Source organism: Plecotus auritus (assembly GCF_963455305.1).
Source record: "Plecotus auritus genome assembly, chromosome: 7".
Classification (NCBI taxonomy): domain Eukaryota; kingdom Metazoa; phylum Chordata; class Mammalia; order Chiroptera; family Vespertilionidae; genus Plecotus; species Plecotus auritus.
Window position 1 is genome coordinate 138,797,729 of NC_137774.1, and position 27,846 is coordinate 138,825,574.

The window sequence follows — 27,846 nt, forward strand, 5'->3', positions numbered from 1 at the left end:
AAGAGAAACCCATTAACAAACAAGATGAACTATAGGAACAAATACAGTATTTATGACCCACACAGAAAAGTAAGCAATCCAGAGAGCGTTATGTGGTTTTCACTGGTACTTACTCTGAAAAGCACGTGGCTTGCCCATGACCAAAGCGGTAATCATTTGAATTTTGGCTGACTGACTAGTTCCGAGAGCTAAATCCTGGCTTTGTTTGTGCTGCTGAGAAAAAATACACCAACATAATCCTAAGAAGTTTTTGGAACCGTTTTTATTTTTCTTAATTTTTGAGAAAATTAGACCCTATTGAAACTTGAATGAAAAATTCAAATCAATCCACGATTCCTACAGGCACTCTTATTTTACAGATCGAAAATGAGGGCCCAAGTACCTTGTTTGGGGTCACAGGTAAATGATGACAGAAACAGTGAGAAAATCCTGGGCTACTTCCCAGCATGGTGGCCTAGGGGTTCAGAACATCTGAATTCAGCAAGTAACCATCTTCTGAAAGTTAGTCGGAACTGACTGTGAAATTCCTTCCACTTTTGCTTATTGGGTGCACTGGTACTGGAAGCTGGACTGGAGACTGTGACCATATTCCTTCAAGGATCCTCAGCAGTTGACCAGAACACGCCTCTTTCTGAGGGAGCTCAGCTTTCTGACCCGTGTATCTAGACCTCAAATGGATTAACTTCCCAGGTCAGCAAGCCAGCACTCAATGAACACGGACATTAAGGAGGCCAGATGCTAGTGCAGAGTCCACTGGAGTTCGGTGCCTGATTTCTTAGGACGCCAATAACTCACTACAAGCAAGTCCCCTCCAACTCAGACCCACCCCACAGGGGGTTGGACTGAAGGTCACTCAGCCCACAAGGACTGGCTGAGTGGCTGGAAGGCCCGGCGGCTGACTGTCCTCTTGTTTATTAGTACCATGTGGGACTTCAGGTGTTTGGGGGTGTGGCAGAGCAGAGCATCCAAAGTGTGAGCGGTGACCTGGCCATTTATGTGCAGTTTCCCATAGAGCTCATCAAATGTGGCCAGAAGATCAGGCACATCCTTCACTTTTCCCCTCACTTTAGCCAGCTGAAAAAACACAAAAAAGCAAATTATCACACATATGCAAGAGTCTTCCCTTGTTCTTTCTATCCTCCAAGAAGCTGAGACAGAAATGTAAGTGTGTACCTAAAGAGATAAAAAACAGGGTACTGGGGCACACAGAGGTATGACTAGCTTCAGGGTCTCCACAAGCTACACACCAAATTCAGAATTGGTGCTTGAAAATCATGCCCAATGTCTTTTAAAAGGGGGGGGGGGAGGGTTAAATGGCACAAATGGGACAAGTTTATCCAATTTAATGACCAGAGCAGGAAGCAGGGCCAAATTACATAGGGCTTTATAGTGCATGGTACGTTTGTTTTTGGTGTGTGTGTTTTTTCAGAGATTGTTTTTAAAAGACACGTTTTGTGTTAGGTTAGGAACACTTTCCATTCTGGCATTTTTCAGAGTGTGTTTGAGGTGAGAATGAAGACACCTTCAGTCCTGGGAGACAGACTGAATGTGCAGATTCTCACAAGAACAGGTGAGGCTATGTCCCTGTTATTCAGTGTCCTGCTGGCCAAGCTTAACGTTTGGTAATGGCGGAAAACAAGTTTGAGGGACTTCTGATCCCCAGAGTACATGCAGCTCTACAGGCCGCTTGCTTTCCCTTTGCACCCTCTTCCCTCTGGCCCGGTTTTCCTCCTCCCACTTCCTGCAATCATCACTTGAATGTTGGCTTTGGTGTTGCCCATGGTAAGTTCTTTGGAATTTATTCTAAAAGCCATCAGAGGGTCCAAACTGGGACATGATCTGATTTCGGTTTATAATAAAGCTGTGTGGAGAACTGGCGGGTACGAAAATGTGGAGACTGCCCTGACCAGTTTGGCTCAGTGGATAGAGCATCGGCCTGCGGACTCAAGGGTCCCAGGTTCGATTCCAGTCAAGGGCATGTACCTTGGTTGCGTACCCAGTGGGGATGTGCAGGAGGCAGCTGATCGACGTTTCTCTCTTATCGATATTTCTAACTCTCTATTCCTCTCCTTCCTCTCTGTAAAAAATCAATTAAAAAAAAAAAAAAAGAATGTGGAGACTGATCTGGAGTTCCCCACATTAGCCCAGATGAGAGGATGATGTACTGGGAAATGTATGGCAGAGATGGAGAAGTAGATGTATGTGAGATATATTTTAGATTTAAACTTTTAAGGATTTATTGTTGAGGGGGTGAAGGAAAGGGAGGAATCAAAGACATCTGCCCAACTTGGGCTCTATAACTTGGTGATGGGTGATGTCATTAGCTGAAATGGGACGATGGGAGGACAGATCTGCAGAGGGAAAATCGAGAGTCCTGTTTCGGGCATGACTGAGATGCCTCAAAACATGTAGGTGGAAATGTCAAGAGGCTGTTGGATATGTAAGAATGAAGCATGGAGGATAGGTCTAGACCAGAGGTATAAATATTAGAGTCATAAGTATATGAATGATATTTAATTCTACAAAAATGGGTGAGCTCTAAATTAGAATGTGAAGCTACTTTCTGAACAAATTAACATTTTATTTAGTTCAATACTTATTAACAATATAACCTAACAACATTTCTTGATGAAATTTAATTGTAATCAAGGTCCCTAACATACTAGTATCCTTTGGTCATTTTCTAAATATATTATAACCCTGCACATCTTCCTTCCAACAAGGTCTCCCCACTGAACTGTCAGATAAAAAGTTTAATCACTTCTTAATGTTCTTAAAAAGAATAGTTTGTTCAGTCCTCATGTTCAAGGTGAAGTAACTTAATGTGTAGCACATGTCTTCCAAAAGAAGCAAAGCAAATGTGCCAAGCAGGAGGTAACTTTGCTCTAATTGCTTACATAACATCAGTTCCCATACATCACTATAAAAGTACTAAATGGTGTCATTAGGATCACTCTACAATTTAAGCAGAAAAGACATTATACTATACTAGGAGCCCAGTGCGCGATGCGAAATTGCACGGCACCGCCCACCCTCGAATCGCTGGTCCAACCCTGCCTCACTCCCCGGGCCCCACAGCAGCCGTAGCTGCCGCCGGTCTGGCCCTGCCTCCCTCTCTAGCCCTTGAAGCAGCTGCAGCCACTGCTGATCAGGCCCTCCCCAGCGCAGGTGCGCGGAGGCCCCTGCAGCCCTGCCCCTAAATTAAAAAAGGTGGAGGATGGCCCTCAGACTCCTGTTCAGGATCTAGTGAATATGGCATTTAATGTTTGTTTTTTTTAAATATATTTTATTGATTTTTTACAGAGGGAGAGGGATAGAGAGTTAGAAACATCGATAAGAGAGAAACATCGATCAGCTGCCTCCTGCACACCCCCTACTGGGGATGTGCCCGCAACCAAGGTACATGCCCTTGACCGGAATCGAACCCGGGACCCTTTAGTCCGCAGGCCGACGCTCTATCTACTGAGCCAAACCGGTCAGGGCGCATTTAATGTTTTTAATGCCCGTGAGGAGCAGGCAGAATCGGATCGGGAGGCCCACCTTCGACAAAAGGTGACTCTGCAAACTCAAGCCTTGGTAGCAGCCCTGAGGCCCACGGCAGCCATGCATGGTCCAAAGGGGACTGTGCATGGTGGGGATGCTGTGCACAGCCTCTTCCTATCCAGTTGACCCGTTATGGCAGGCGTCCTCAAACTACGGCCCGCGGGCCACATGCGGCCCGCTGAAGACATTTATCTGGCCCGCCGGGTGCCGCTGCCTGTCCTGCTTAGCAGCCAACTCATCCCGGGCCCGCAGTGCGCATAGGAATTCATTCATAGTTTGTTTTTTTAAACTATAGTCCGGCCCTCCAATGGTCTGAGGGACAGTGAACTGGCCCCGTTTAAAAAGTTTGAGGACCCCTGCATTATGGCGTCCCAGTTAATTAGCATATTTCTCTATTTTATATATATAGTTTGTTAATTTAGTTTTAAAGAAAGAAATCAATGAATTGAGTGGTTTCAGTCCTAGTATTGGAGGAAAATCAACAATTCTCTTCAACATTCCTCCAGTGGCGTAACACCACCTATCTCCACACATAAGATATCCTATATAATAAAAGGGTAATATGTAAATTGACCAAATGGTGGAAGGACCGGTTGCTATGATGTGCACTGACCACCAGGGGACAGATGCTCAACGCAGGAGCTGCCCCCTGGTAGTCAGTGCACTCCCACAGGGGGAGCGCTGCTCAGCCAGAAGCCGGGCTGAAGGTTGGCGAGTGCAGTGGTGGCGGGAGCCTCTCCTGCCTCCGCGGCAGCGCTAAGGATGTCCAATTTCCCGCAGGGAGCAGGCCTAAGCCATCAGTTGGACATCTCCCGAGGGCTCCCAGACTGCGAACTGAGGGACACCCCCCTCCCTGAGTGCACCAACATCATGCACTGGGCATCTAGTTGTTAATAACTGTTGGTACAAACACTAAATAGAGCATTTGTAAAATGCAGAGTTCTACAATAGGAGACTCCACATGCAACCTCACAAACATATTTACAGCTAGCTCAAAAGCCACCTAGATTATATGGATCGATTCATTTCACAACAAGCAGTTCCCTGAGTGCCTCCCAATAACCAGGGAATGCACTGAACTAGAGGGCGAGCTTTCTAAGTCAGTCAGTCTTACAAGCTTTGGAGGAAAATTTTTCAGAAAAAAACTATCAGTATTTTTCAATGTGGAGTTTGTTTGGATGCTTCAGTCATATGATTGAACAACATGTTGATGGACCAGATCTAAGGTATGACTGGTTAACATGTGTCAGTACTGCACACACATGTACACGATTGTGTGCTTGAAAACCAACGCCCCAACTTTTCTAACATATTCCAAAAGGATCTGGGTGGGTCACTACCTACACAGAGCTAAGACCACAAACAGAAAGAAGCTTTAAATTTAATCATATCCTCCAGTGGCATAACACCACCTATCTAACAGCGGAAGAAGCCTTTGGGTGGAAGTGAGGAGATGGGACAGGACTGAGACGCAGTGGTATGGCAGAAGGGAAAGCAGCCACCTGCCCTCTATTGCCAGTCCCACCCTCTCAGACACCAGCCTGGACGAGCTCTATAAAAGGCCAGGGAAGAAGTGAGAAAAGGGAGGGAGGACCAACTGGAGGCCTCTTCGTGTACCAGCATCATCACTAACAGTATGATCATTGCCAACAATTTACACTTTCTTTACAGTTCTTTTTTCCTATAGGCTCTATACTCCAAGCAATACACAAATTATTAAATTTCAAATGACTTATAATAATTCCTCTTTGTGTGCCTAAGCCATCAATGTGCACATGGGTTCATTTGTTTCATTTTGCTTTCAATTTTTAGAAATTGCTTCTTTCTCATTTTTATTTGTGTTTTAGAAATTTACAAGGCATTTATTTAGTTCCATTTGTTTATTTATTCAGGAGTTAAAACAACAGTTCTAATGATAGGACTTTATTATGGTTTAATATCTGGAGGTTAAGTCTTCCCACCTAACCACGTGGTATGTTTCATTTGTTTCAATAGAGGAATTTTTTTAAGATGAGAGATACTATAGCCCAGTGGTTCTCAACCTTCCTAATGCCGCGACCCTTTAATACAGTTCCTCATGTTGTGGTGACCCCCAACCATAAAATTATTTTCGTTGCTACTTCATAACTGTAATTTTGCTACTGTTATGAATCGTAATGTAAATATCTGTGTTTTCCGATGGTCTTAGGCGACACTGCTAGCGGTTCTCAACCTGTGGGTTGCGAATGTTGAAGAGAATTGTCGCGACCCACAGGTTGGAAACCGCTAGCAGTGTCGCCTAAGACCATCGGAAAACACAGATATTTACATTACGATTCATAACAGTAGCAAAATTACAGTTATGAAGTAGCAACGAAAATAATTTTATGGTTGGGGGTCACCACCACGTGAGGAACTGTATTAAAGGGTCCCGGCATTAGAAAGGTTGAGAACCACTGCAGCCCATTGTTTGCTGATGGGGATGATCCACAGAGAAAGGGATATTAATGATGCCCAACTTCTGGACTGGTGCCCTGGAGTGGGTCAGAGGAGATGAGCTCCAGGACACAACTGGGAGCAGCTGCCATGGCTTCGGGAGGGGAGGCTGAGCAGACAGGGAGAGCACAGGAAGGCTGTCGATGGGCAGCACTTCTCTGATTGCTTCTGTCTCCTCCATGAGGCAGGAAGCAAGCTCATCAACTAAGAATGAAGCGTGGGGAGAAGGTATTGGAGGCTTGAGAAGAGAGGAATAAGAGGACTGAGACCCATTGAAAACAGTGTTTGGGAAGAATAATGTAAAGGGGAAAAGTTTTCCTAGCCGTTTTAGAGGATATATTCTACTTGAAGGAAAAAAATCTTTGTACCCACAGAGAGAAGTCTGACAACAGGAACAACAGAGAGGTTGCCCTGTGTGACCATCTCTCTAAGGAGGTGGCCTTCTTTGGGCTTTGTTTTTTAAAGATTTTTTTTATTGATTTTTCTAGAAAGAGAGGAAGGGAGAAGGAAAGAGAGAGAGAGAAACATCAAGAGAGAAATATCGATGTGAGATCAAAACATTGATTGGCTGCCTTTTGCACACACCCCACTGGGGATCAAGCCCCGCAACCCAAGTATATGCCCTGACTGGGAATCCAACTGGCAACCCTTCAGTGCACAGGACAACACCCAACCAACTGAGCCACACCAGCCAGGGCAAGGAGGGGCCTTTTTAAAGTGTGCCCTTTACCTTTTAATGATTTCTGCAGCAACCACATACTCACCACTTCTTCTGAGAACTTAAGTTTTTTCACAAATTTTGATACATTTTCCTCTGTGGCATCCTTTAGTATATCTATCAGGGTTTTCAACATATTTGACTGAATATGGATCATAAGCTGAATAAAAAGAAGACAAGTAAAACAAAACAGAGCCAGTTACAGAAGCCTATATTTATAGGTATCTACCCCGTTTTCATGCTATTTCCTAATCAGTTGCTTGCACAAGTTCAAAAAAATGCTTCAAATGCATGTCCGCCAGCCAAAACTTGTTTTCCAGTGACAAATTAAAGTACCACAAATGCAAGACTTGCCTAAGGATAGAAATGGAGAGAACATAGATTTGGGGCTGGATTCCCAGCACAGGCAATTATTAGCTGTGTGACACTGGCCGGTACTTAATCGCTCTTTCAATTTCTTTATTTGTAAAATGGGGGGGGGGGGTCTTTAATCTCACATTTTTAGTTATTGTGAACATTAAATAAAATGCTAGCACACAGAAGGTTTACTCAAGTAACATTACTATCACTTTCTTCCTATAGCCTCTAGATTCAGAGGCTCTGACAATCTGACAATCTCGGCTCTAGGGTAAATGATACCTTTACCTTTTTTCATTTATTAATTTTTGGTTGAGAAATTCCAGGAGAATAGGCTGTTGCAGGTAACAGTGGCAGCTGGTTAAAATCCTAGTGGGGCACCTCTATTTAGGAACTTTCAAAACTGGGCACTGCACCTGGCTTTCAAAATGGTATTACTAACTACCTTCCATCAGACAGAAACAACACATTTTCCCCCCTTATCACCAATATTTATTAGAATATAGAAAAGTTTAAATAAAATGAGAATGACTCATAATTTACCAACTAATGTTAACCATTGTTTGTAATTTCATGCATTATCTTCCAAATATATTAATTTTTCCCAAATTTTGATTCTTCTTTTTGTCAATTATCACACAAAGAACATTATCTTACAACATTAAAAAGACATTTTAGAACAAAAGGAACTCTCTTTTATAATGATGAATGTGCATGTATAACAATCAATCATATAAATAAAATACTGCATCAAATAAATTAATACCATGCTTTATCATATTGATAAATGTGCATACATTTTTTAAAAATAAAAATTTCTCAGACTTAATTCCCAGAAGTGAAATTACAAAATCAAAAGCTATAAACATGTTTAAGGGCTCTTGATCCTTAGGAAAGGTAATATTTTTAGAAGAGAGATTCCTTTTATATACCAAACCAGCTGAGTTCTCTCAATAGTCCATTTCTAAAATTTATGTTTGTTGAGCAATTGAATAGGATAAGGGGTTATCTTTAGTCCTGCAGAACAGAATGGAATGATCTTAAGTAGACTAAATCCCAAGGCCCTGATCTAAGTTCAGTGTCCCAAAGCACAGGCAAAATCATGAGCATACCCTTTGTTGAGGGACAGCCCTCCAGGGTCTCTCATATTTGAGCAGAAGCAGTGATAGGCTTTTTTCCAAACTATCTTCTCAAGGATGTTTGCAGAACCAACAGTCTGGGAAGACAGACACAGTGTCTCACCCAGAGCAAAGGGCAGGGATTCTTACTGCCCATTATAATAGATTTGGGTTCCCCAAATTCAGGGTTCCTCTCTTAAAATGTAAGACCCAGTGTGTACAAGAGGCATATAGACCTTCACATCACCCTATGTAACTGAGGCTCAGGGAACTAATGCAAAAATGCTAATATTCTTGCTACTCCTGTTGCTGTGCGTAAACAACGTCCTTCACTTCCTGATGTCTTATGTACTCTACCAGCACCCATGAAACTGTAGCAAGCTAACTCATGATTTGGAAGGAATGTAAAATCTCCACTCTTAATAGTTCTTAACACCCTTGTTAATAAAAACCGAATTTGGTTGGCAATGAACTGTCCTATTGAAGTCAAGGTCAAGTCTACTTTTGTTAAATGCAGCATCTCCAGTGCCTGGCACCTGGACCCTCAAACTAATGAAGGAGAAGGGAAGCACAGCAATTTTCAATGATAAACCTCCTGGAGCTCCATCTACAAACTTTTAATGATGTGCTCCTGTAAGATTTCAACTTTTCTTCCTATTTTTTCCTAATTTCTCTCCTTGCCTCCGGCAACTATCTCTGATTCAGTAGGGATTTCAAGAGTAAGGTTCAATACCTTATGAATATACTGATGAAGGGCAATATAGATGAGGCAGTTACTGATGAAAGACAAAGAGAAAATTTAAAGCTAGGAGCTTGTCTCAAACTGAGGTCTCAGGGTGCAATTAAGAAAAGCTAAATCAGGGCACAGCACATTGCTTTAATCTTACAGATGTCAAACAAACGGCTAGGAAAATTGAATTAGCAAGGAGTAAGGGAAATTTGGGTAAGAAAAACGATTAAAAGAACACATACTTCCTACCCTCTGATTTTCTGAGGCTTTTAGAAATGCTGATAAATCATAAGATACCATTGACCAAAAAAGAAGCCCTAAACATGCCAGAAATTAGCATTTCTTTATTCTCCTATTTTTTTTTTAAGTTTGCTATATTTGAAGTAGAATATAGCGTGGTAGAGACTGCTAGTTTTCTAAACAATATCTATTCACCCTTCTTTTTTTGATGAAAGAACCCCCTAATTTTAACTGATGCTATGACGTATGGAACTCAAAGGCTCTATTTCTCAGGTTTCTTTGCAACTAGGTAAGGTCATGGAATGAAGTTCTGGACAATAACTTATAAATACCAATTTTTGGTTGAGACAACTGGGAAAGCACCCTTAAAAGGTGCCAACTTCTTTGTCCTCTCCAGTCTTCCTACTTCTTGCTGGAATAGCAACACAATGGATGGAAGTCATGTGCTTAGGATGGTGGTGTGGAAATACAGAAAGAGGCTGGGTCTTTGAGGACATCATGGAATGTCACACCAGACCTAGACTGACCACCTCTGGTTTTCTTCATGAGAGAAAGAGAAAATCTCTAATTTGTACAGACTCCTGTGTTTTTAGAGTCTACATTGCTCCACCCTAAAGCAATTCTTTATACATACAGGTGAGGTGCTGCCACAAAAGGATTTATGAGCAGTGAGTCCTGTCTCCTTTCCTACCTATGCAGCCTAACTGACTTCCCAGCATGAGCTAGAACTTTAGGGTGACCTTGGTAAGTAGCAGAAAAGGGCATTAAAGCATTCACCTGTGTCAATAAATAAATTATAAAAGCAGCAAAACTAACCCCTTGTCAATTCCCTTGCAAGGTAATTCAATTCCAAAATTAGTCTCCATCTGGAGACTACCAGGTTTCTAGAGAAATGATGAGAAATAAAATAGAATCAGTGGAAAGTTACCCTGTGTTGGTCTCTGATACTTTCAGACATATTTGAAAGTATAAATTAATCCTTTGATATTGAACAGCATTGCTAAAGAGGGGGCCATAGTGCTTTTGAGATGCATGGGTTTAAATTTAGACTAAAAGGGCAAAGTCAACATAGATATGCTTTGATTTTACCTGCTAAATTAGTTCAATATATAACACATATAGCTGGGAAAGTGGGAAACCAGACCCTCTGGGTCATATTGGCAGCAGGAGCAATTTCAATGAAAAGAAATTGAGGGGGAATAATTGGGTAAATGCAAATTCCAACTGGCAGCAGAGAAAGATTTTAGTATAAGGCATAATTTTTAAAGTAGATCAGGAAAAAACTTCATTTATTCCTGCTATTACTGATTGAACAGACTCTCTACTCAGCCAACTTGTCAGGTTTCCATTTCTTAAAAATTAACAAATTGTCCTTAAGGATTTCAAGTAGATGACTCAGTCTTGGAGAAGCTAGGCCCATTAAATCATTTTTTTTTCCCCAAAAAAACCTGTTCTAATAACAGAGACCCAGAATCTGAAAGATTATTAAATCTGAGAATGTCAACCATTTCTATTTTCATCAGTCCTGAGGAAGATGAAACAGGCTTATATTGAAACTAGAGGCCCGGTTCTTCAGCCTGACCTGCACCCTCTCCAATGTGGGAGCCCTCAGGGGAGCCCTCTCCAATCTGGGAGCCCTGATGGCTTAAGCCCACTCCCCGTGGTTCTCTGCTCTCTGCGGGGCCTGGCCGCTCTGCGCCCGCTGCCCAGAGGCTCTCCATGGCCCAGAGGCCCTCCGCGGCCAGGGCGGGACGCTTGCCTCGTCACTGAGGCGATGACTCAAACATCCCACCCCAGCTGCTCTGCGCGAGCTGCCCAGAGGCCCTCTGCAGCCACTGCCCAGAGGCCCTCCGTGGCTGGGGAGGAATGCTTGCCTCGTCGCCGTGGCAACAAAGCAAGCATTCCGCCAGGCCACTCACACTGCCCACTCTCAGCGGCCGCCCCCCCCAGGACTGGGGGACTCCGGCGGGGCTGAGGGGACTGGGCACCGCCATCTTTGTGATGGAGTGATGGTTAATTTGCATATTACCCTTTTATTAGATAGGATATGAGAAATTTAGATTGGACATTTTGAAAAATTTCCCAAGTGAAAATTTTTAAATAGTAAAACTATCTTTAAATTTCCTGACAATATATAATTCTGTGACCCAATCCATGGAGAAGATGATTCATAGTCAAGATTGGCTCAGGGTTCCTCGTATCGTCCTTGCCTGAATCATGCCCATTCCACCACATTTACCAGCTGCCTTTCCTTCCAGCTCTCAGAGAAAACAGGCTGGTCCAGCGCCTGACTCGTGAGTGCACTTCCCACCTAGCTCAGATTTCTCCTCCTATTGTGAGTGGACAGCTTCACTCTCAACAGGCTCATGTTTTACTTCCACCAAAGCACTTTCTCATTTGGAAAAAAAAATTACTACATTTTCATAACAACTGTGAGAGACAGTCAAGGACTGAACTAGACGAGGAATCTAAATGCAAAGGCACGGAATATGTGCACGAAAGCAGGTTCCATTTTTGACATCTAGTCCCATGTTCTTTTCATTATTCAGGAGGAGCAGAGAGTCCTAGTCCTGGAGAAGAGACATGGACCTTATCCCTGCAGGTCTGATCGGGGAGACCCTGGGCTTTGCAGTCAAACAGATTTGTTGGTGTTAAAACCCCAACTCTGCTATGTAATTAACTGTGAGAACTTGAGTAATTTACTTACCCTTTGAATCTTCATTTTCACATGTATAATATGGAGACATATTGTCCTGACAATGTTGTATAAAGTAAACCAACAAATATAAAGTATATAGGATGGTACCTTAGCTAAATTATATTAAAATCCTGCCAATCTCACTCCCTTCAACATCTCACCACCAATCATAGATCCCCACAAACTCACATCAACTCTAATAGTCCATATAAAACTCCTCTCACCACACTCGCCTATATTTCTTTCCTATGATGCTATGAACCACTCGGAATCCTAGCAATTCTACTCCTGTCCAATCATGAAATGAGGGTATCTGCAGGCCACTCTCTCTCTCAGGCAGTTACATACTTGGGATCCCCAGAGCTGTCCATATCCAGTAGGAAGCACAGAAGGTAAAAGACATATGGCGCCTGCTGGAAGAGGAGTCTCCCAAGTCTGTTTGGCTTACTGGCTGCTCAGATGGCCTGACTTCTGGACTTGGGACCTTTGCCACCTTGGCCTCCCAGGCCTGCTTGAGCCTATGAGCTTTTCAGGCTTACCCACTCACTCTGACCTGCAGTTTCTGCTTAGGCACCCAGTCCTGGGACAGGAAGGGGTAGGTGACTCTATTCACCAGGGCAGATGGGCCATGGCTAGCTAGCAGCATGAGAATGAACACAGACATTTATTGAGTGAGCACTAATTTATGCAGCACAGATATACTCCATGAGTTAGGTACATGGATAAGATACAATTTGCACACAGGTTTCTCTCAAGTCTTAGTAAAGAGACTGGAGGGTCTATCTCCCTTCTCTCTATATCTACCACCTTCTGCAGTCATGTGTTAATACCTGTAGCATTTAGCCATGTCTAATATCTGAGCATATCTACATTTCCCACCTATTAACCATCTCCCGGAAGCAAAGGCTGTGTTGACTCCTCTCACAGGGGCCATACTGTAACTTTCACAGAGCTCAATAAATGAATAAATTGAATGAAGCCCTTGGTAGATCAAGTCATTGTGCACAGACAAAAACTCTAAACATCATCTTAGTACATTTCTAGCCTTTCTTTAAACCATAAAGAAGTCACTTACATTCAAATTAGCACAGATTATGCTTTCTGGTTTCATGATTTGAGAAAAAATAGATGCAGCTTTTCCCACTTGGTTCTAGAAAGAAGAAAAATAAATCATACCCTAAGTCACATGAATGTTACACTGCTATCATAAAGATCATTTAAAGATGTCAGGATATTCCTGTTCGTGGTGTACCAGGGTTTTGAGATCCACAAAGAAAAAGAGTTTTTTGGTAATCAAGAATGCACATTCTATAAAATGTGTCCAACAGTGTCATGTTACTAAATGTTTTAATACCCTACCAAAGTTCCAATTTTTAAGAGGGAGGCATAAAGTTTACATTTCCCCTTTTCCCACTGGAATGAGCTTAAAAAAAACAACACCACACCCATCTCTGACAATCTCTGACATAATTAGAGCATAGGAGAAACCTCAGACCACAGAAGAGGTGGGAATCCTGGAGATGGAGCACAGGTTGTCTAAAGAAACAGCGAGAGGAGATCACTGCTGCCTTTCTCAGAAAGAGCCCACAGAGTAATTCTCAGTGGTGAGGGGCACAACCTGAAGTACAAAACCTAAATTCCCATTTACAATTATGGTAACAGAGTTTAGCACTAGTAATGAGAAGTTCTCTGGTACCTTTTGGTGGCAAAGATGAAGCTAATCAAGGACTTACGTAGATAAGCCATATTTGCAGGAAGCAGTATGTCACTATGGCAGCAGCAAAGAGACATTTCATTGAAAATCAATTCCATGCCCATTCCCAATGGCCAGGGAGAATAAAGCCTGTGCATATTTGTAGCGTAAAGTAATTCACATTTTCTTAGGCTTTGGAGTAGGACATCTTGGGAGGGGCTCTTCAAAAGAGGTGTTCCAGGGTTCCAGCTTTAACTCTCCTTCGCTGAGGTGTGAAGATAGGGAGTCCTGTCTTCTCTCTGGGCCTCAGCTGTTTCCATTTGTCCAATGAGAGGGGGAGGCTAAAAGATCGCTAAAGTCTCTTCCAAATAAGAGTACTTGGGTCTAACTATGAACTATATGATGGACCCCAATTCTATAATGGGCTCATTGTGGGAGTCCTCAGTCATCTGAGGTGTTTCAGCTTTGGAGAACATTAAATTACACTTTCTCTAAGAACATCACATAGTAAACAGATTACTTAAAATTTTCATTTTCATTACTTGAGAAATTTCTCTCAGAGGCCATTGATCCTCCATAAGATCTTAGCCAGCCCCTTCAAAACAGCAATGCATGTCATGCCCTTAACTGTAAATGGAAACATTCTTTGGAGGCATGGGTATAGATGCAGGTTGCCATGGCACCAAAGGCATTGGTCTCTTTATTTTCTTTGATACAGCCAGAAGGGAAAAATAAATAAAAGAAATGAAAGTGGTAACATCCTTCCCATTCCCAATTCACGTACGGGCACCCCGAAGCCTTACCTGATTCAGAGCTAGTGCCACAGCAAAATAGCACGCTCTCCTGGAAAGGACTTCTCCTTTGATTAGGGCTTCTTCCCTTAATGTGGTGCAGACTTTAAAAGACTCAGGGCTATTCTAGAAGGAGATGGGATTGTTCAATCAATAAATGCCATGAAGTTTTAAGTTGAATAAAATGATTAACAGTGCTCAGTATTTCAGATTTCCTTTTGCAAGAATATCCCAGAGCCTATCTCAAGCCCATTAAATGATTAAGAACCATATAGACTATTCGCAAATAGACCAGGTTATCCATATGTTAGCAGCTCAAATCTAAACTAACTTTATTTTATTTTATTTTATTTTAATATATTTTATTGATTTTTTACAGAGAGGAAGGGAGAGGGATAGAGAGTTAGAAACATCGATGAGAGAGAAACATCGATCAGCTGCCTCCTGCACAACCCCCACTGGGGACGTGCCCACAACCAAGGTACATGCCCCTGACCGGAATCGAATCCGGGACCCTTCAGTCCGCAGGCCGACACTCTATCCACTGAGCCAAACCGGTTTCAGCTAAACTAACTTTATTTTTACAGCTCTTTGTCAGTTTTCTGACTTGGGGCAGTTTCACCTTGGGTGGATGGGTTTTTAGACATCATTAACATGTTACGTTGTGTACCATAACATAAAAGAATAAAGATTCGGCCTGCTTCTGTACCACGTAATAGAGGAAAGCTCAGCAACACAGGACAACTTTTCCTGAGGGGATTTCCAATCTGAAAATATCCACGTAAGTCAAATATCTGAAACCATGAACACCAATTTGAACATCAATCATGAAAGAATCCCAGAAAATCAGAAAACTTAAGAACAAAATCAAACAAACAAAAACCCCTCCAAGAATGTGACTGAAGCACAAGCCAGCAGACAGCAATGGGAAAGCTGACTCCTCTCCTTGGTTCATGCTATAGGTAGACTAGGTTATGAGAGCAGCATCAGCTTTGCATCTATGTACAACTGTCACGACACAACTCACAACTCAAATCCTACAGTAAATCCTGAACTTGACGAGAGAGGACAGTTCCCAGAACTGGCCAAGAACTTGGAATGGCTGAGCAGTTCGATTTTCACCTCCAGATTCCACTGAGTGAAGCACGTTATTCCTGGGCACAGCACAGGGGGGAAAAGTCCTCTGGCCCTCCGTCCGTGGTAGAAGTAAATTCTCCCCACTTCAGGATACACTCAGGGAGGCCTCTCTAAGTAGGTCAGAAAACTGGGTGTCACAGTGCTGAATAGCTGACGCTCACGCGCTGTGAGTTCTGCTGGCTTCTGTTTCACAGGATCACAGGAAGGTGTGCGTGGAAAGGAGCATCTAAAAACCCAGGGGCCAGCAAACTATGACCCTCAGGCCAAATCCAGCCTATGGCTAACATGTTTTTTGCCCTTTTAAGGTTTATAAAATCACAAAAAAATATGTGACAGAGACTACATGTGGTCTAAAATATTTATTACCTGGCCTTTTACAGAGTAAGTTTGCTGACCCCTGAACCCAAGCCCCTCATTTCACAAATGAGGAAAGTGACCAGTTTAAAGCCAGTTAATGCTAAAATTGAGACTAGACCCCAAGTTTCTCCATTTCCACGTTAGTTTTCTTTCCACTGCAACCCAACTATCTCTCTTGTTTGGAAAAATTGATACTACTTCACCTTTCAGGGAAGTCCAATGGCCCATTTCTTCTACTTTGCCTGATGTTGCTTTGTTTTCACATGAAAAGGTTTTGCTAAGTTTCCAGAGTTTAAATGGCAGGAATGACTATAGTTAAGCATGGAATCTCAGTCAAAGTACTATTTCAGTTATCATTCATTCATTCATTAAATAATGAAGAAACAGTTTCTCTGTGTAAGAAACAATCCTGGTACAGTAATGACATATGGACTTGTAAGTCATGCTTTCCTCAAAGAGTTCATTCTAATGTCACATACATCTATTAAAGACTGGTTGTGTACCAGGCATGGTGTTAGATGCTAGCATACCAAGAGGCCTTAAGGAGCTTACACTCTAGTGCCGTGGTCAGCAAACTGCAGCTCGCGAGCCACATGCGGCTCTTTGGCCCTTGAGTGTGGCTCTTCCACAAAATACCACGGCCTGGGCGAGTCTATTTTGAAGAAGTGGTGTTAGAAGAAGTTTAAATTTAAAAAATTTGGCTCTCAAAAGAAATTTCAATCGTTGTACTGTGGGTATTTGGCTCTGTTGACTAATGAGTTTGCCGACCACTGCTCTAGTGGTATAACAGTGGGCAGTGTTACAAGTGTCACATACATGACAAATAGCATAGCATTAGGGATGTTGGAGGAGATTCCAACTTAGGTGATTACAGATAAATTCACAGATGAGGACAAAGTAGCCCTTGAGTTTGCCAAGGAAGGATGTAAGGTTTCCACGGGAGAGGGCCACAGAGAAGACTGGTCTCACAGAGTCCAGCAAGAGCCTTGTAGCAAGACCACTCGAAAGCAGAGCCTGATCCTAGCATACTGTTTCTTATTTCACTATCTATAAAATTGCCAGGGAAGGGTGAAAGTAATGAAATTGCTTTTCCCATAATAAAACTGTCTGACATGGCTAACTTAAGTTTTCTAAAAATGAACACATTTAAAATGGAAATATCTGCACCAGATGGAAAACTGATTTCTGAGGAACTGCATTTTACTGCAGAGAAAAAATAACAAATCCTTTTTCAAACACCATCCACAATGTTCTAAAGGTTAATAGGAGATAATCTTACCAGTTTGTAGCAAATTGCAAAAGCAAGGACATAGGTATCTTTGTTGAACTTCACATCTTGGTTTTTCATCTCGATCAATACTTCCAAAGCACCTGCCGAAAGTCAGAAGAGGGCCGGCTCTTAAGTACAGTCAAGTGAATTCAGAGTCCTCTACTGCTGATACGCAGAGTTCTAATCAGCACCACCCACTAAAAGGTGTATTTAGCACAATAAAAGCTATTTATCAACGTCATTTAGCAATGAACTAAATTTCAAAATTAACGACACAGGAAGAACTAATATTTAAAAACCTATTATAATGTCAGCATAAGTAAAATCTGGGCTGTTTAGTTTAAGGCATGACATAAGATGCAACAATGTTTTCACACATAAAGAATGAAGTCTCTCGAATTCAGGTACTCATCAGGAACGTTAAATTCATTTTTGTATGGTCCATTGCTTTCTCTAACGGGTATACAGGCAAAGAGAGCAGAATTTTTCAGCAAACATAAATTACAATACTTACTTTTATATTTGTCTTTGATAAATAACATGTCCATCAAAATATTGAATGATGTAGAGTCTGAGAAGAAACCTCGTAATTGCTAATGAAGAAAAACAATACAGTTTGTTTAAAATTTAAAACTATTAAGGGATTATGATCCTTATACGGCACCTTATCTGTCCAGGACTTATTTTTGTGCACACCTTATTCACTGGGCCTCCTGAATTCTCTAATAAGTTTCTGATACACCAAGGATTTCTTTTACAAAAAAATTTAAATGCTGCCCACTCTATGGGGTGTCATGCCTTTGGCAATGGGTATACTTAACAGGAGGCAAGAGGTCTGGTAAGAGATCTCTTCAGAAATACGGTGAAAAACATCGTCATGAACGGTGGTTCTGCCATGTTTAGGAGAAAAGAAACAAGCCAATCAACCCCGGTGGGATGGTCCTGGGACCTGGGTGGCAGCATAATAACATGAAATGGCAGCTAGAAGTACAGTTGAGGACTAAGGCAGGAATGTCTAAAGTAACTTCTTTGGCAAACAAAACAGAGCTGATCATTTTTTTAAAATAATTCACTTTAATCATCATAATTATTATTTAGTGTAAAATAATAATTCACTAAAACATTTTTAAACGTTCTCAACGTTTTTTCCTCAGCACCTTGAATGCCATGCTATTCGAATGTGCTGCTGGATGTCTCGCTCCAGTTTGTCCTTTCTGAGAGCCCAGTGTGCAGCTCCTGTCTAGGTGCTGAGAGCAACAAATGATACACAAGACACAGACCCTGCCCTGGACACTAGTGGGGCTTCTCACCTAGTGGAGCTTAACTTAAAGTATCAGTGAGAGCCATGAAAAAGAATGGAGCGGGACAGAGGGGTAGAGAAGGTGATGGGAGGGGGTCAGGGAAGGCTCTCTGAGAAGAGACCTCGATGCAGGAAAGGAGAAAGGCTCAGTGATGCAGGTGTAGAGCATTGCAGTCTCAGGCCAGGAGCGTGGCATGTCTGAGAAAGAACAAGGTCCAGAATGAAGTGAGCAAGGGAGGTGGCAGGAGATGAGATGCCATAAAGGGCCCGCTAGATAATGATGAGGGGTCTGAGTTCCATCCTACGTGGGATGGGAAGCCATCAGAGCAGCCCTGTCCATAGAAAAATACTGCAAGCCACAAGTGAAAGCTCTGTATGTTATCCTAAATGTTCAAGTAGCCGCATTTAAAAAAGTAAAAAACACGTAAGATCAGTTTTAGTAATGTTACCTAATGCACTAAATCCAAAATATAATTTCAACATGTAATCAATACTAAAAAAATCATTAAAAAGTACTTTACATTCTCCTTTTTATACCAAATATCTGAAATACATCATGTACAGGGTGGGGCAAAATTAGACTTACAGTTGTGAGTATGCAAACCAGTTTATTCTTGTATTATTATTTATTATTATTTTTCAAATGAACAACTGTAAACCTACTTTTACACATATAGCCACAGTCCAAGGGCTCCAGAGATACATGTGACTAGCGCACCGGCCACACCATAGGGTTCTGGGAGGGGACATAACAAGTTAGGTGGAAGCAGGATTAGGTTTTATGTCATTTGACGGGAATCCAGTTTATCCCACTCCAGGAAACTCACTCATTCATGAAGGTTTCACACACAGGTAACTAAAAACAGTAACAAAACTTTACATTCACTTTCTGTTTGTTTTTGTCACTATACTCATGGCTATGATTTATTATAGTAAAACTTTTGTTTTCTTTTAATTACAACATTAAGACCTGCTTATTGTAAAATAGTCAAACAATACAGAACTGTTTAAAGTAAAAAAATGAGAATTTCCTACACTTTTATCCCCTAAAGATAAGCAGCAGTTCAGTGTCTATCCTTCCATATTTTTAATACATATACACTGAAATGTAAATATGTATGTATATTTCTTCTTTTAGAAAAAAAATGGGCTCAAACTACTCCATACTGTTCTGAAACCATCTTTTCTCAGCTAATGTACTATGGTCATCTTTCTAATGCATGGGTATTCTTAAAAGAGGGACAAGCCGAGAGTTAACAGCTCCACCATGGACAGAACCCTTTATAGGAAAAACAGTAAGCGGCAGAAGGACAACTTAGTTAGGGCGGTCCTTAAAAATACTAACATGTCCCAGGTGGCCAGCCCCAGCCCCAAAATTTAACCAATGCTTCTGACAATAGATAAATTTATACTGTCTCAGAGTCCCAGTTTCTTCATCTGTAAAATATAAATAATAATAGTATCTCGCTCACCAGGGCTATTATGGGAAACAGATGAAACATATAAAGTGCTTAAGCTGAGGACATAGTAAATATTCAATAAGTCATTTAAAAATAATCATGGCTATTATTGTTTTTAGGAAAAGAAAAATGGCATATGTGAAAGCATTTTAAAAAGGGAAAAGCCCTTTACAACGTGGCTTTCAACCAGAAATAAAATACAAAAAGAGGAGAGAAGCACAGGTGAAGGACAGGAAAGGTAATCTTTAAACGGCAACCTGTCTTAAACTGTCTGCAGCAAAAGCTCCTCAGGAGGAGGATGTCAGTCCCGGGTGGACACACATCCAAGGTAGGTAGATACCTTGCAATCTGTACTTACACCTCTTCCACATCTGTATAAAGAGACCTATACCTCTTCACAGGAACTGACTCCAAAGAAACCTTAAAAATGTGGGGAAGTCGCCGAAACCGGTTTGGCTCAGTGGATAGAGTATCAGCCTGCTGACTGAAAGGTCCCAGGTTTGATTCCGGTCAAGGGCATGTACCTTGGTTGCGGGCACATCCCCAGTGGGAGATGTGCAGGAGGCAGCTGATCGATGTTTCTCTCTCATCGATGTTTCTAACTCTCTATCCCTCTACCTTCTTCTCTGTAAAAAATCAATAAAATATATATTTTTTAAAAAAAATGTGGGGAAGAGCTCATTCATTCAGCCCAGCAGCCTTTTTCTAATAAAAATGTGTATATGGGAGATAGATGCCTTTCCTAACATTAAAAACACCTTATCCTCAGCACAAGGAAATCACATTGGCAGGAAAGGCAATCAGAAGACAATAACCTGGTCTTTGATGAGCTCCACTGCAGAGTCCTCAAGATCCAACTCGTAGCACAACCTCATGAAAAGTGGTCCGAACTTATACTCCCCCATTGTGACTTGTCTGTTCTCTACATAGTACCTGTTAATAAAAATGATTCAATGAGCCAAATGCGATGCAGGGAAAGGAACTGACAGACTGAGACATGCACTTGGCTAGGTGTTGGGGACACAACAAAAACCGAGGTCCTCTCACAGTCTGGAGGGGAAGCTTGCAGAGCTGAAGATAATCAGAGGACTCCTGGAGTGCAGAAATACCCTAGGTATTTAAAGAAACAAATAAATGAACAAGGTGTGTTGGAGGCCCACTCACCCTGTGAAATAAAAGAGAGGAAAAGGTACATTGTAATCATCTTCTCACTTTACCAACAACCAATAGGACTGACTGAGTGGGAGCGTATGTCAGAGAACGCAGGGGTCTTGCATTTGTGAGCCCATCAGAATGCACTGTCTCTGGACAGGCCCAACTAGAGAGGAGCAAGGGAAAGGGGTGGGGTGCTGCTCTGTCCCTGTCAAGGCTGCTTCATCTACATCTAGGATGGCAGATAACCCACAGATGCATTTTACAATTTATACCAATCTCTGTTTTCCTCACCTTGGGAAAGGCATATGTGAGCTGAAAATTCAGGTTTAGGAAAAGGCAAATTTCAAAGAGAGTGGCTTGAGATTTCTTCTGGAGGCCAGCCTGCCAGTTAGAACCACAGCTCTGCAAACTACTAGCACCACTTCACCTTCAATAGCCAACTCTTTGTGCTTTAGACACTAAGAAGACAATCTGGTAACAAAACAAGTACCTCGTGATTACATGTAAATCAGATTTTAGAAAGATTCATTCATTATGAGAACAAATCCCAAATACCACAGGGACAGCTCTGACTTTAAAAAACAGAATACTCATCAACCAAAGAACTTGTATGCATATAAGCATAACCCAGGACACAGACAACAGAGTGGTGAAGGGGCAGGGGCAGGCTAGAAAGGGTCAATGGGGAAGAAAGGGGGACATATGTAATCCTTTAAACAACAAAGATTTAAAAAATAAATATATAACAGAATATTCTTTAACCTGCTGAAATCACTGAGGAAAGTCATAGTCCTTCCTAAGCTTATATACTGCCAAATAGAATGGCCATGTGTACTTTTAAAGATACATTTCAAATTCCAATTATAGAAGCTACAAAAATATTCATTGCTTCATTACAACAGTTAAGAATTAAGTTATATCAAAGCATCAAGTTGTTACATCTTAAATATATATAATTTTTGTCAATCATACTTCAATAAAACTGGAAAAACTAAGTTATTAAAAGGCAATATAGTGTAATAAATAAGAATTTTTAGACTCTCATTCCAAAATAACAGTTCAAATCCCAGCTCTCATACTTACTAACTGTGTAACCATAAGCAGATTAATTAATCACTGGCTCCAGTTTCCTTATCTGTAAAATGGAGCTAAGAAGAGAACTCAGAGTTTTTGTGAGAATTAAATGAGGCAATATGGCTGGCACACAGCTAGTCTTCCATACAAAATATAAGACATGCTGAGGAAAACATCTTTAAAAATCAATATATTTCAGTAAATAGTCTCATGAGAAACTTAGGCCCGATTAAAAACAAAACAAAACAAAAAGAAAAGTTCTCTCAATTTCAATGGCATTCATTCTAATTAAAAGTCCAGTTAGAGGATCTAAAAATCCCTCTATAAACCAATATGGTCACTATTAGGATGGGGTTAGGCTGCTCATCACTTTTGGCCCAATAAAGGCCTTATATTTCAGCTCCCTATACTTCTTCCCCAGCCGTGGGCCGCCTGTCTCAGAAGAGGGGACGGGTTGGTTAGGCCCTGGCCCACCCATCTTCCCACTTGCCCAGCTGTCCACAAGTAGAGTGAAGGGCAGCAACTGAGCAGAGAGTTATTAGCATCAATAAAGGAAGGATGAGTCATACTTTGAATGTTCACAAGAAAAACAGAGTGGAAAGAGTGTTTAAATTTTTATCCTGCTTTATTTCTCTTTTAAACATCTGATAGCTTTGGGTAGTAAAGCTATCCAGAGGGTCTTAAATGATTCAACTACATAAGATTATTTTCTTTACTTAGCCTACAACTGTTATTTTTAATGATTTTAACTTAATCATTATAAATAACTGTTATTTTTAATGATTTTAACTTAATCATTAAAAATAATAAAATTAGGTTTGCTGGTATAGTGTGATTACAAACCACAACAACTTTTGGAAAATAACCTGGCCGCTTGTTATCCTGAAAAGCTTTAAAAGGTTCACTCCCTTTGAACCCAAAAAGGAAATAAAGAATAAGTTTTATGCATAGAGTTTCACCAGTATAAATCATAGCATTATTTATACTGATGCAAAGTTAGAAATCATTTAGACATTCAACAGCAGGGGCACAGTTAATTAAAATACCAAACATACAGTGGAATATGGTATATCCATTAAAATATGATTCCTAAGCATATGATTAACAAGCAAAAACATTTATGCTATAATACTAATTAGAAAAGAAGAAAATATCATTATATATATATATATATATATATATATACACACACACACACACATATATATACATATATATACACAGTAATAATTACAACTATGTAAAATAAACCCTATCAAAATCATAATATCTTTGTATGAAAATAATTGGTAGGGATGTATTTTCTATCCGCAGTTGGAAATCCACGATGTTAATTTACAACTTAAGTCATATGTGAATTTTCGGTGCCCCAAGTCTTGTGTTGTTCAAGGGTGAGAGTATATCAAGATATTAACAGTGGTTTCTTAGAAGTGGTAGATAGGCCCAAAGATGGCCACCATCAATTCCTCCTCTCCCTGCATGAGCAAGCTGCTCCATCCATCCATCCTGAGGTGGAATCCTTTCCCTCCCCGTGAATCTGGGCTGGCAGGACACTTGCCTTGACCAAGAGAATGCATCAGAAATGACGCTGTGCCACTTCTGGGAAGCTCTACAAGGCCTGCAGCTTCCACCTGACCATGGGCTAGTGCAGCTCAAGCTAGACTCACGAATGGTGAGACACTACAAGGAGAGAGCGGGCCATGTGGAGCAGCACTGAAGCATCGGAAATGCAGGTGAAGCCTTCTTGGACCTTCCAGCCCAGCCCAGTGACCTGAAGATGAGCAAGTGACTTTAGCCAATGAAGAACCACCCAGCTGAGACAGGCCTCAATTCCTGACCCACAGAGCTCTGGGGAATAATAAATAATGGCTGTTTAAACCACTGAGTTCTGGCGTGGTTTGTTATGCAGCTAGAGACACCTGAACAACAGTTAAGAATTATATTCTTAACTGTTGAATTATAAGAATTATAAGAACTTGGAATATATTTGTTCTTTCTACTTTTTTGGTGTTTTTCTGTACTTATTTTTTAATTTTCCTTTTTAAAAATAACATTTGCTAATGTTCACTATAGACAAGTTGGAGAAATCAGAAAAGTACACATTTAGACAGACAAGAAGTATAAAATGTGCAATTCCCAGAGAAGCACAGTTAACTTTCGGTATATATTCTTTCAGTATTCTATATATGAATACTTAATATTTATTCCTATAAATGTATAATATAAATGCAGGCCCATGTATAGAAATATATCTTTAAAGAATGGTGAAAAGAAGCAATGAACTTAATTTCTGAAATGAAGCCCATATTTTCTCCCAAGGGAGCAAAACCTTTGCTGGATTTCTTAACAGCAGACTATGCTTTTGTGTGAGCTCCTTCTGACATGGGAAACTCTGACAAGGGATCAGACGCAACAGAATAGGCCCCTGGAAATACGCCTGGAAAAGGGAGACTAGTGAGGAATCCACTGGTCATCCACGTGAGAGACACTGAGGCCTGAACTAAGACACGGGGAACAGAGACAGAGAAAGGAAGGCTAGAGATGAGAGACACCAGGAACATGGAAGCAGTCGGATTTCTTATCCTGTCAGGGAGGGAAGCAAATGAGATTAGGGGAAAGAGGCTCACAGATATCTGCCCTGAGAGACTGGTCAGTGCAATAGAAAACACAGCAAAAGGAAGAAATTTGCATAAGTTGAATGTGAAGAGACGTGTAAGTGGAGTTAGTGAGTAGGCTGCTGATTTCTTGGGGCATGTATTATCTGTTTTTCTATCCCCAGCACCTGGCACGTAGTAGGAACTCAGTAAGTGTTTGCTAGAAGAATGAATATAAATGTCTAGAGCTCAGGGCAGGCATCTGGACAAGAGATTTGGAAAACATCCGTGTATACGTGATGCCTAACCTTGGAAGTGGATGAAATTGCTCAGGAAACGGAACAGAGTAAGAAGAGACAAAGGCTGGCAGAATTCTAAGGAAATGCCTCACCTGTAAATGACATGTTTAGCCAGTTCCACATCATCACGGGACTCACATAAATGAAGTAAGGTTCTCAGCTCCTCCTTCAAGATGAGCTTGTTCTGGGTCAATTTCTCCTCCAAGTTGCTCAAATAGGTTTCTGGAAGAAAGCACAATAGGGTGATCATCACTGAGGTTGACTGGGACTATCAGTCTAACCTCAGGGAGAAGGGAAGCCAGAACCTGGCACACTGCAAAGAGGCACTGAGAGGGGCTCACAGCCTCCCAGCTCCCATCATGGGCTGGTCCCCTCGAGTAGTGTCAGAGATGGTGTGTGACACAAAGCATCTGTGTTACAGGGGCAAAGCCCAGGCCCCACTCAAGACTTTCCAACACAGAATCTCTGGGAACAGGAGCACAAGAATATGTATCCTATATAATAAAAGTGTAGTACGCATACTGTCCCCTCAACCGGGAATTTGTCCGGGAGTTCAACCAGGGGGAGGGGGCCGGCCGGGGGAAGGCAGCCACTAGGGACCCTACCAGTGCACGAATTTCATGCACTGGACTTCTAGTTTTTTAATATCTGGTAATCCTTACTAGTTTGAAAGTATCCCAGAGGTTTAGCCCAAAGAACTGTATCTATAGGAGACTTATGAGAGGGGAAAAAAGAAATGTAACCAAGATATCTAAACCAGTAATTGGCAGGGCACCTCGCAGGAAAACTGAAAGGAAAATGTGAACTGAAGAGGGCTGTACATGCCACAGTGGTTGACTCACATGATTCTGTGTCTCTTTCATTTGGCCCATCTTTACCTCTCTTTCATTCCTCTTGTTCTCTCTCTACTCAGTTGTTAGCATAATGCGGGACTATAGAATGCATAGGGGTAAATAAAAAAGTCACTCTTTTCAAGGTGATCATACTCTGTCTCTGTCCCTTGTCTTATGTCTGATCAACTGTGGGGACCATCACACCCTAAAAGGAAACACAGCTTCTTGGCATTAGGAAGGAACTGTATTCTCGCCAGAATGTGGGGTGAGATGCAAGGCAGGCACCAAAAGGCAGAGCTGTTTTCAGTAACAGAAATTGCCAAGAAAAGTCCACAGGATTTGCTCCAAGGCTTAGAGCTTTGCAGGAATGCTGCTTAAAGAAGTGGTACAATATACATTGAAAATGCAAGATCTGGAAGCTGAAGCAGACACTGCTCTGGATTTACAGGAAAAGAAGAAGGCCCACTGGGTTTGAGATACTGTAGTGCCGTAGTCGGCAAACTGCGGCTCACGAGCCACATGCAGCTCTTTGGCCCCTTGAGTGTGGCTCTTCCACAAAATACCACGGCCTGGGTGAGTCTATTTTGAAGAAGTGGAATTAGAAGAAGTTTAAAAAATTTGGCTCTCAAAAGAAATTTTAATTGTTGTACTGTTGGTATTTGGCTCTGTGGACTAATGAGTTTGCCGACCACTGCTGTAGTGGACCCTCCCATCTTTACTTGCAGAACCACATAATGGTTAAAGGTTTTAGCGATAGAAGGACCTGGACTGAAATCTAGGCTCTGCCACTTGCAGGCTATGGGGTGACCCTCGTCTATGAGACCTGATCCCTCGTGTGTAAAGTTAGGATCATGACACCTACCTCATGGAGTTATCCTGAGACAATGTACATGAAGCATTTAGCACAGAGCCAGCAGAGAGTAACTGCCAGTAATCACAGGCATTATTGTTCTTAATTTCATTCCTTCTATTTCTTCTTAGAGTTAAGAGGATTTGTTCTATTAACTAGTTCTAAGCAATTATCAATCTAAAAGATTTCAATGGGATGACTTTACGTCTTGTACTTCATTATCCTTTTTTTGTTTTGTTTTTTGTTAATCCTTACCTGAGGATATTTTTCCATTGACTTTTAGGGAAAGACACAGAGAGAGAAACACTGATGGGAGAAAGACACATGGTTGGATGCCTCCTGCATGCACTCCTGACCAGGGCCAGGGATCAAGCCTGCAAGTGAGGGACATGCCCTTGACTGGTATCAAACCCAGGACCCTTCAGTCCTAGGGCTGATGCTCTATCCACTGAGCCAAACTGGCTAGGGCCTTGTAAATAAACCTTAAAAATCCAAAATTTCAACAGATGTAATTCGTATTTTAAAACTAATCAATCAAAATGTAAGTGCTTATCACATATTCATACACAAGAGGTATGGTTCCTACCCTGAAAGAGCAAAGTCTAGTAAAAAAGACAAGATATTGTTATAGAAAGTTACCTGAAAACAGTGATGGAGTAGGTAACACATGACTGACTATCTATTCTAGTAATAAAAGCGTAAGCGACCATTATGGCGGAGCGACCAGAACGACCAGTCGCTGTGATGTGCACTGAACACCAAGGGGCAGACGCTCAATGCAGGAGCTGCCCCTGGTGGTCAGTGTGCTCCCAAAGGAGGAGCGCCGCTCAGCCAGAAGCCAAGCTCACGGCTGGTGAGCACGGCGGCGGTGGTGGGAGCCTCTCCCGCCTCCGCAGCAGCGCTAAGGAGCAGCACGCCAAGCAGTAAGGAGCAGCGAGCAGGCAGGTGGTAAGGAGTGAGGGGTCCCGGACTGCAAGAGGGATGTCCGCCTGCCAGCTTAGGGCCTCCCTTCCCCGGCTGCTGGCCACCAGCCAGGGCCTTCCTTCATTCCATGCTGCCCCCTGGTGGTCAGAGCACGTCATAGTGAGCAATCAGTCTCCCAGTCAAACTCTTGTGGGGACAATTTGCATATTAGGCTTTTATATAGAGAGATG

At 41.8% G+C, this 27,846-nt stretch overlaps 1 protein-coding gene across 1 annotated transcript in view; it reads right to left on the reverse strand.

The window, feature by feature from the left end:
• Positions 1-249: 249 nt before the first annotated feature.
• The window catches only part of PTCD2 (pentatricopeptide repeat domain 2), a 30,819-nt gene continuing 3,222 nt past the window's right edge, over positions 250-27,846 (reverse strand). Inside the window, exons 3-10 of the mRNA XM_080679167.1 lie at positions 25,102-25,231; positions 20,703-20,820; positions 17,642-17,720; positions 17,137-17,228; positions 14,376-14,489; positions 12,955-13,029; positions 6,783-6,896; positions 250-1,074 (exon numbers count right to left, since the gene is read on the reverse strand). Of these exons, the coding sequence (XP_080535293.1) occupies positions 850-1,074; positions 6,783-6,896; positions 12,955-13,029; positions 14,376-14,489; positions 17,137-17,228; positions 17,642-17,720; positions 20,703-20,820; positions 25,102-25,231 (947 nt within the window). The 3' untranslated portion in view covers positions 250-849. The remainder of the gene's footprint in view (positions 1,075-6,782; positions 6,897-12,954; positions 13,030-14,375; positions 14,490-17,136; positions 17,229-17,641; positions 17,721-20,702; positions 20,821-25,101; positions 25,232-27,846) is intronic.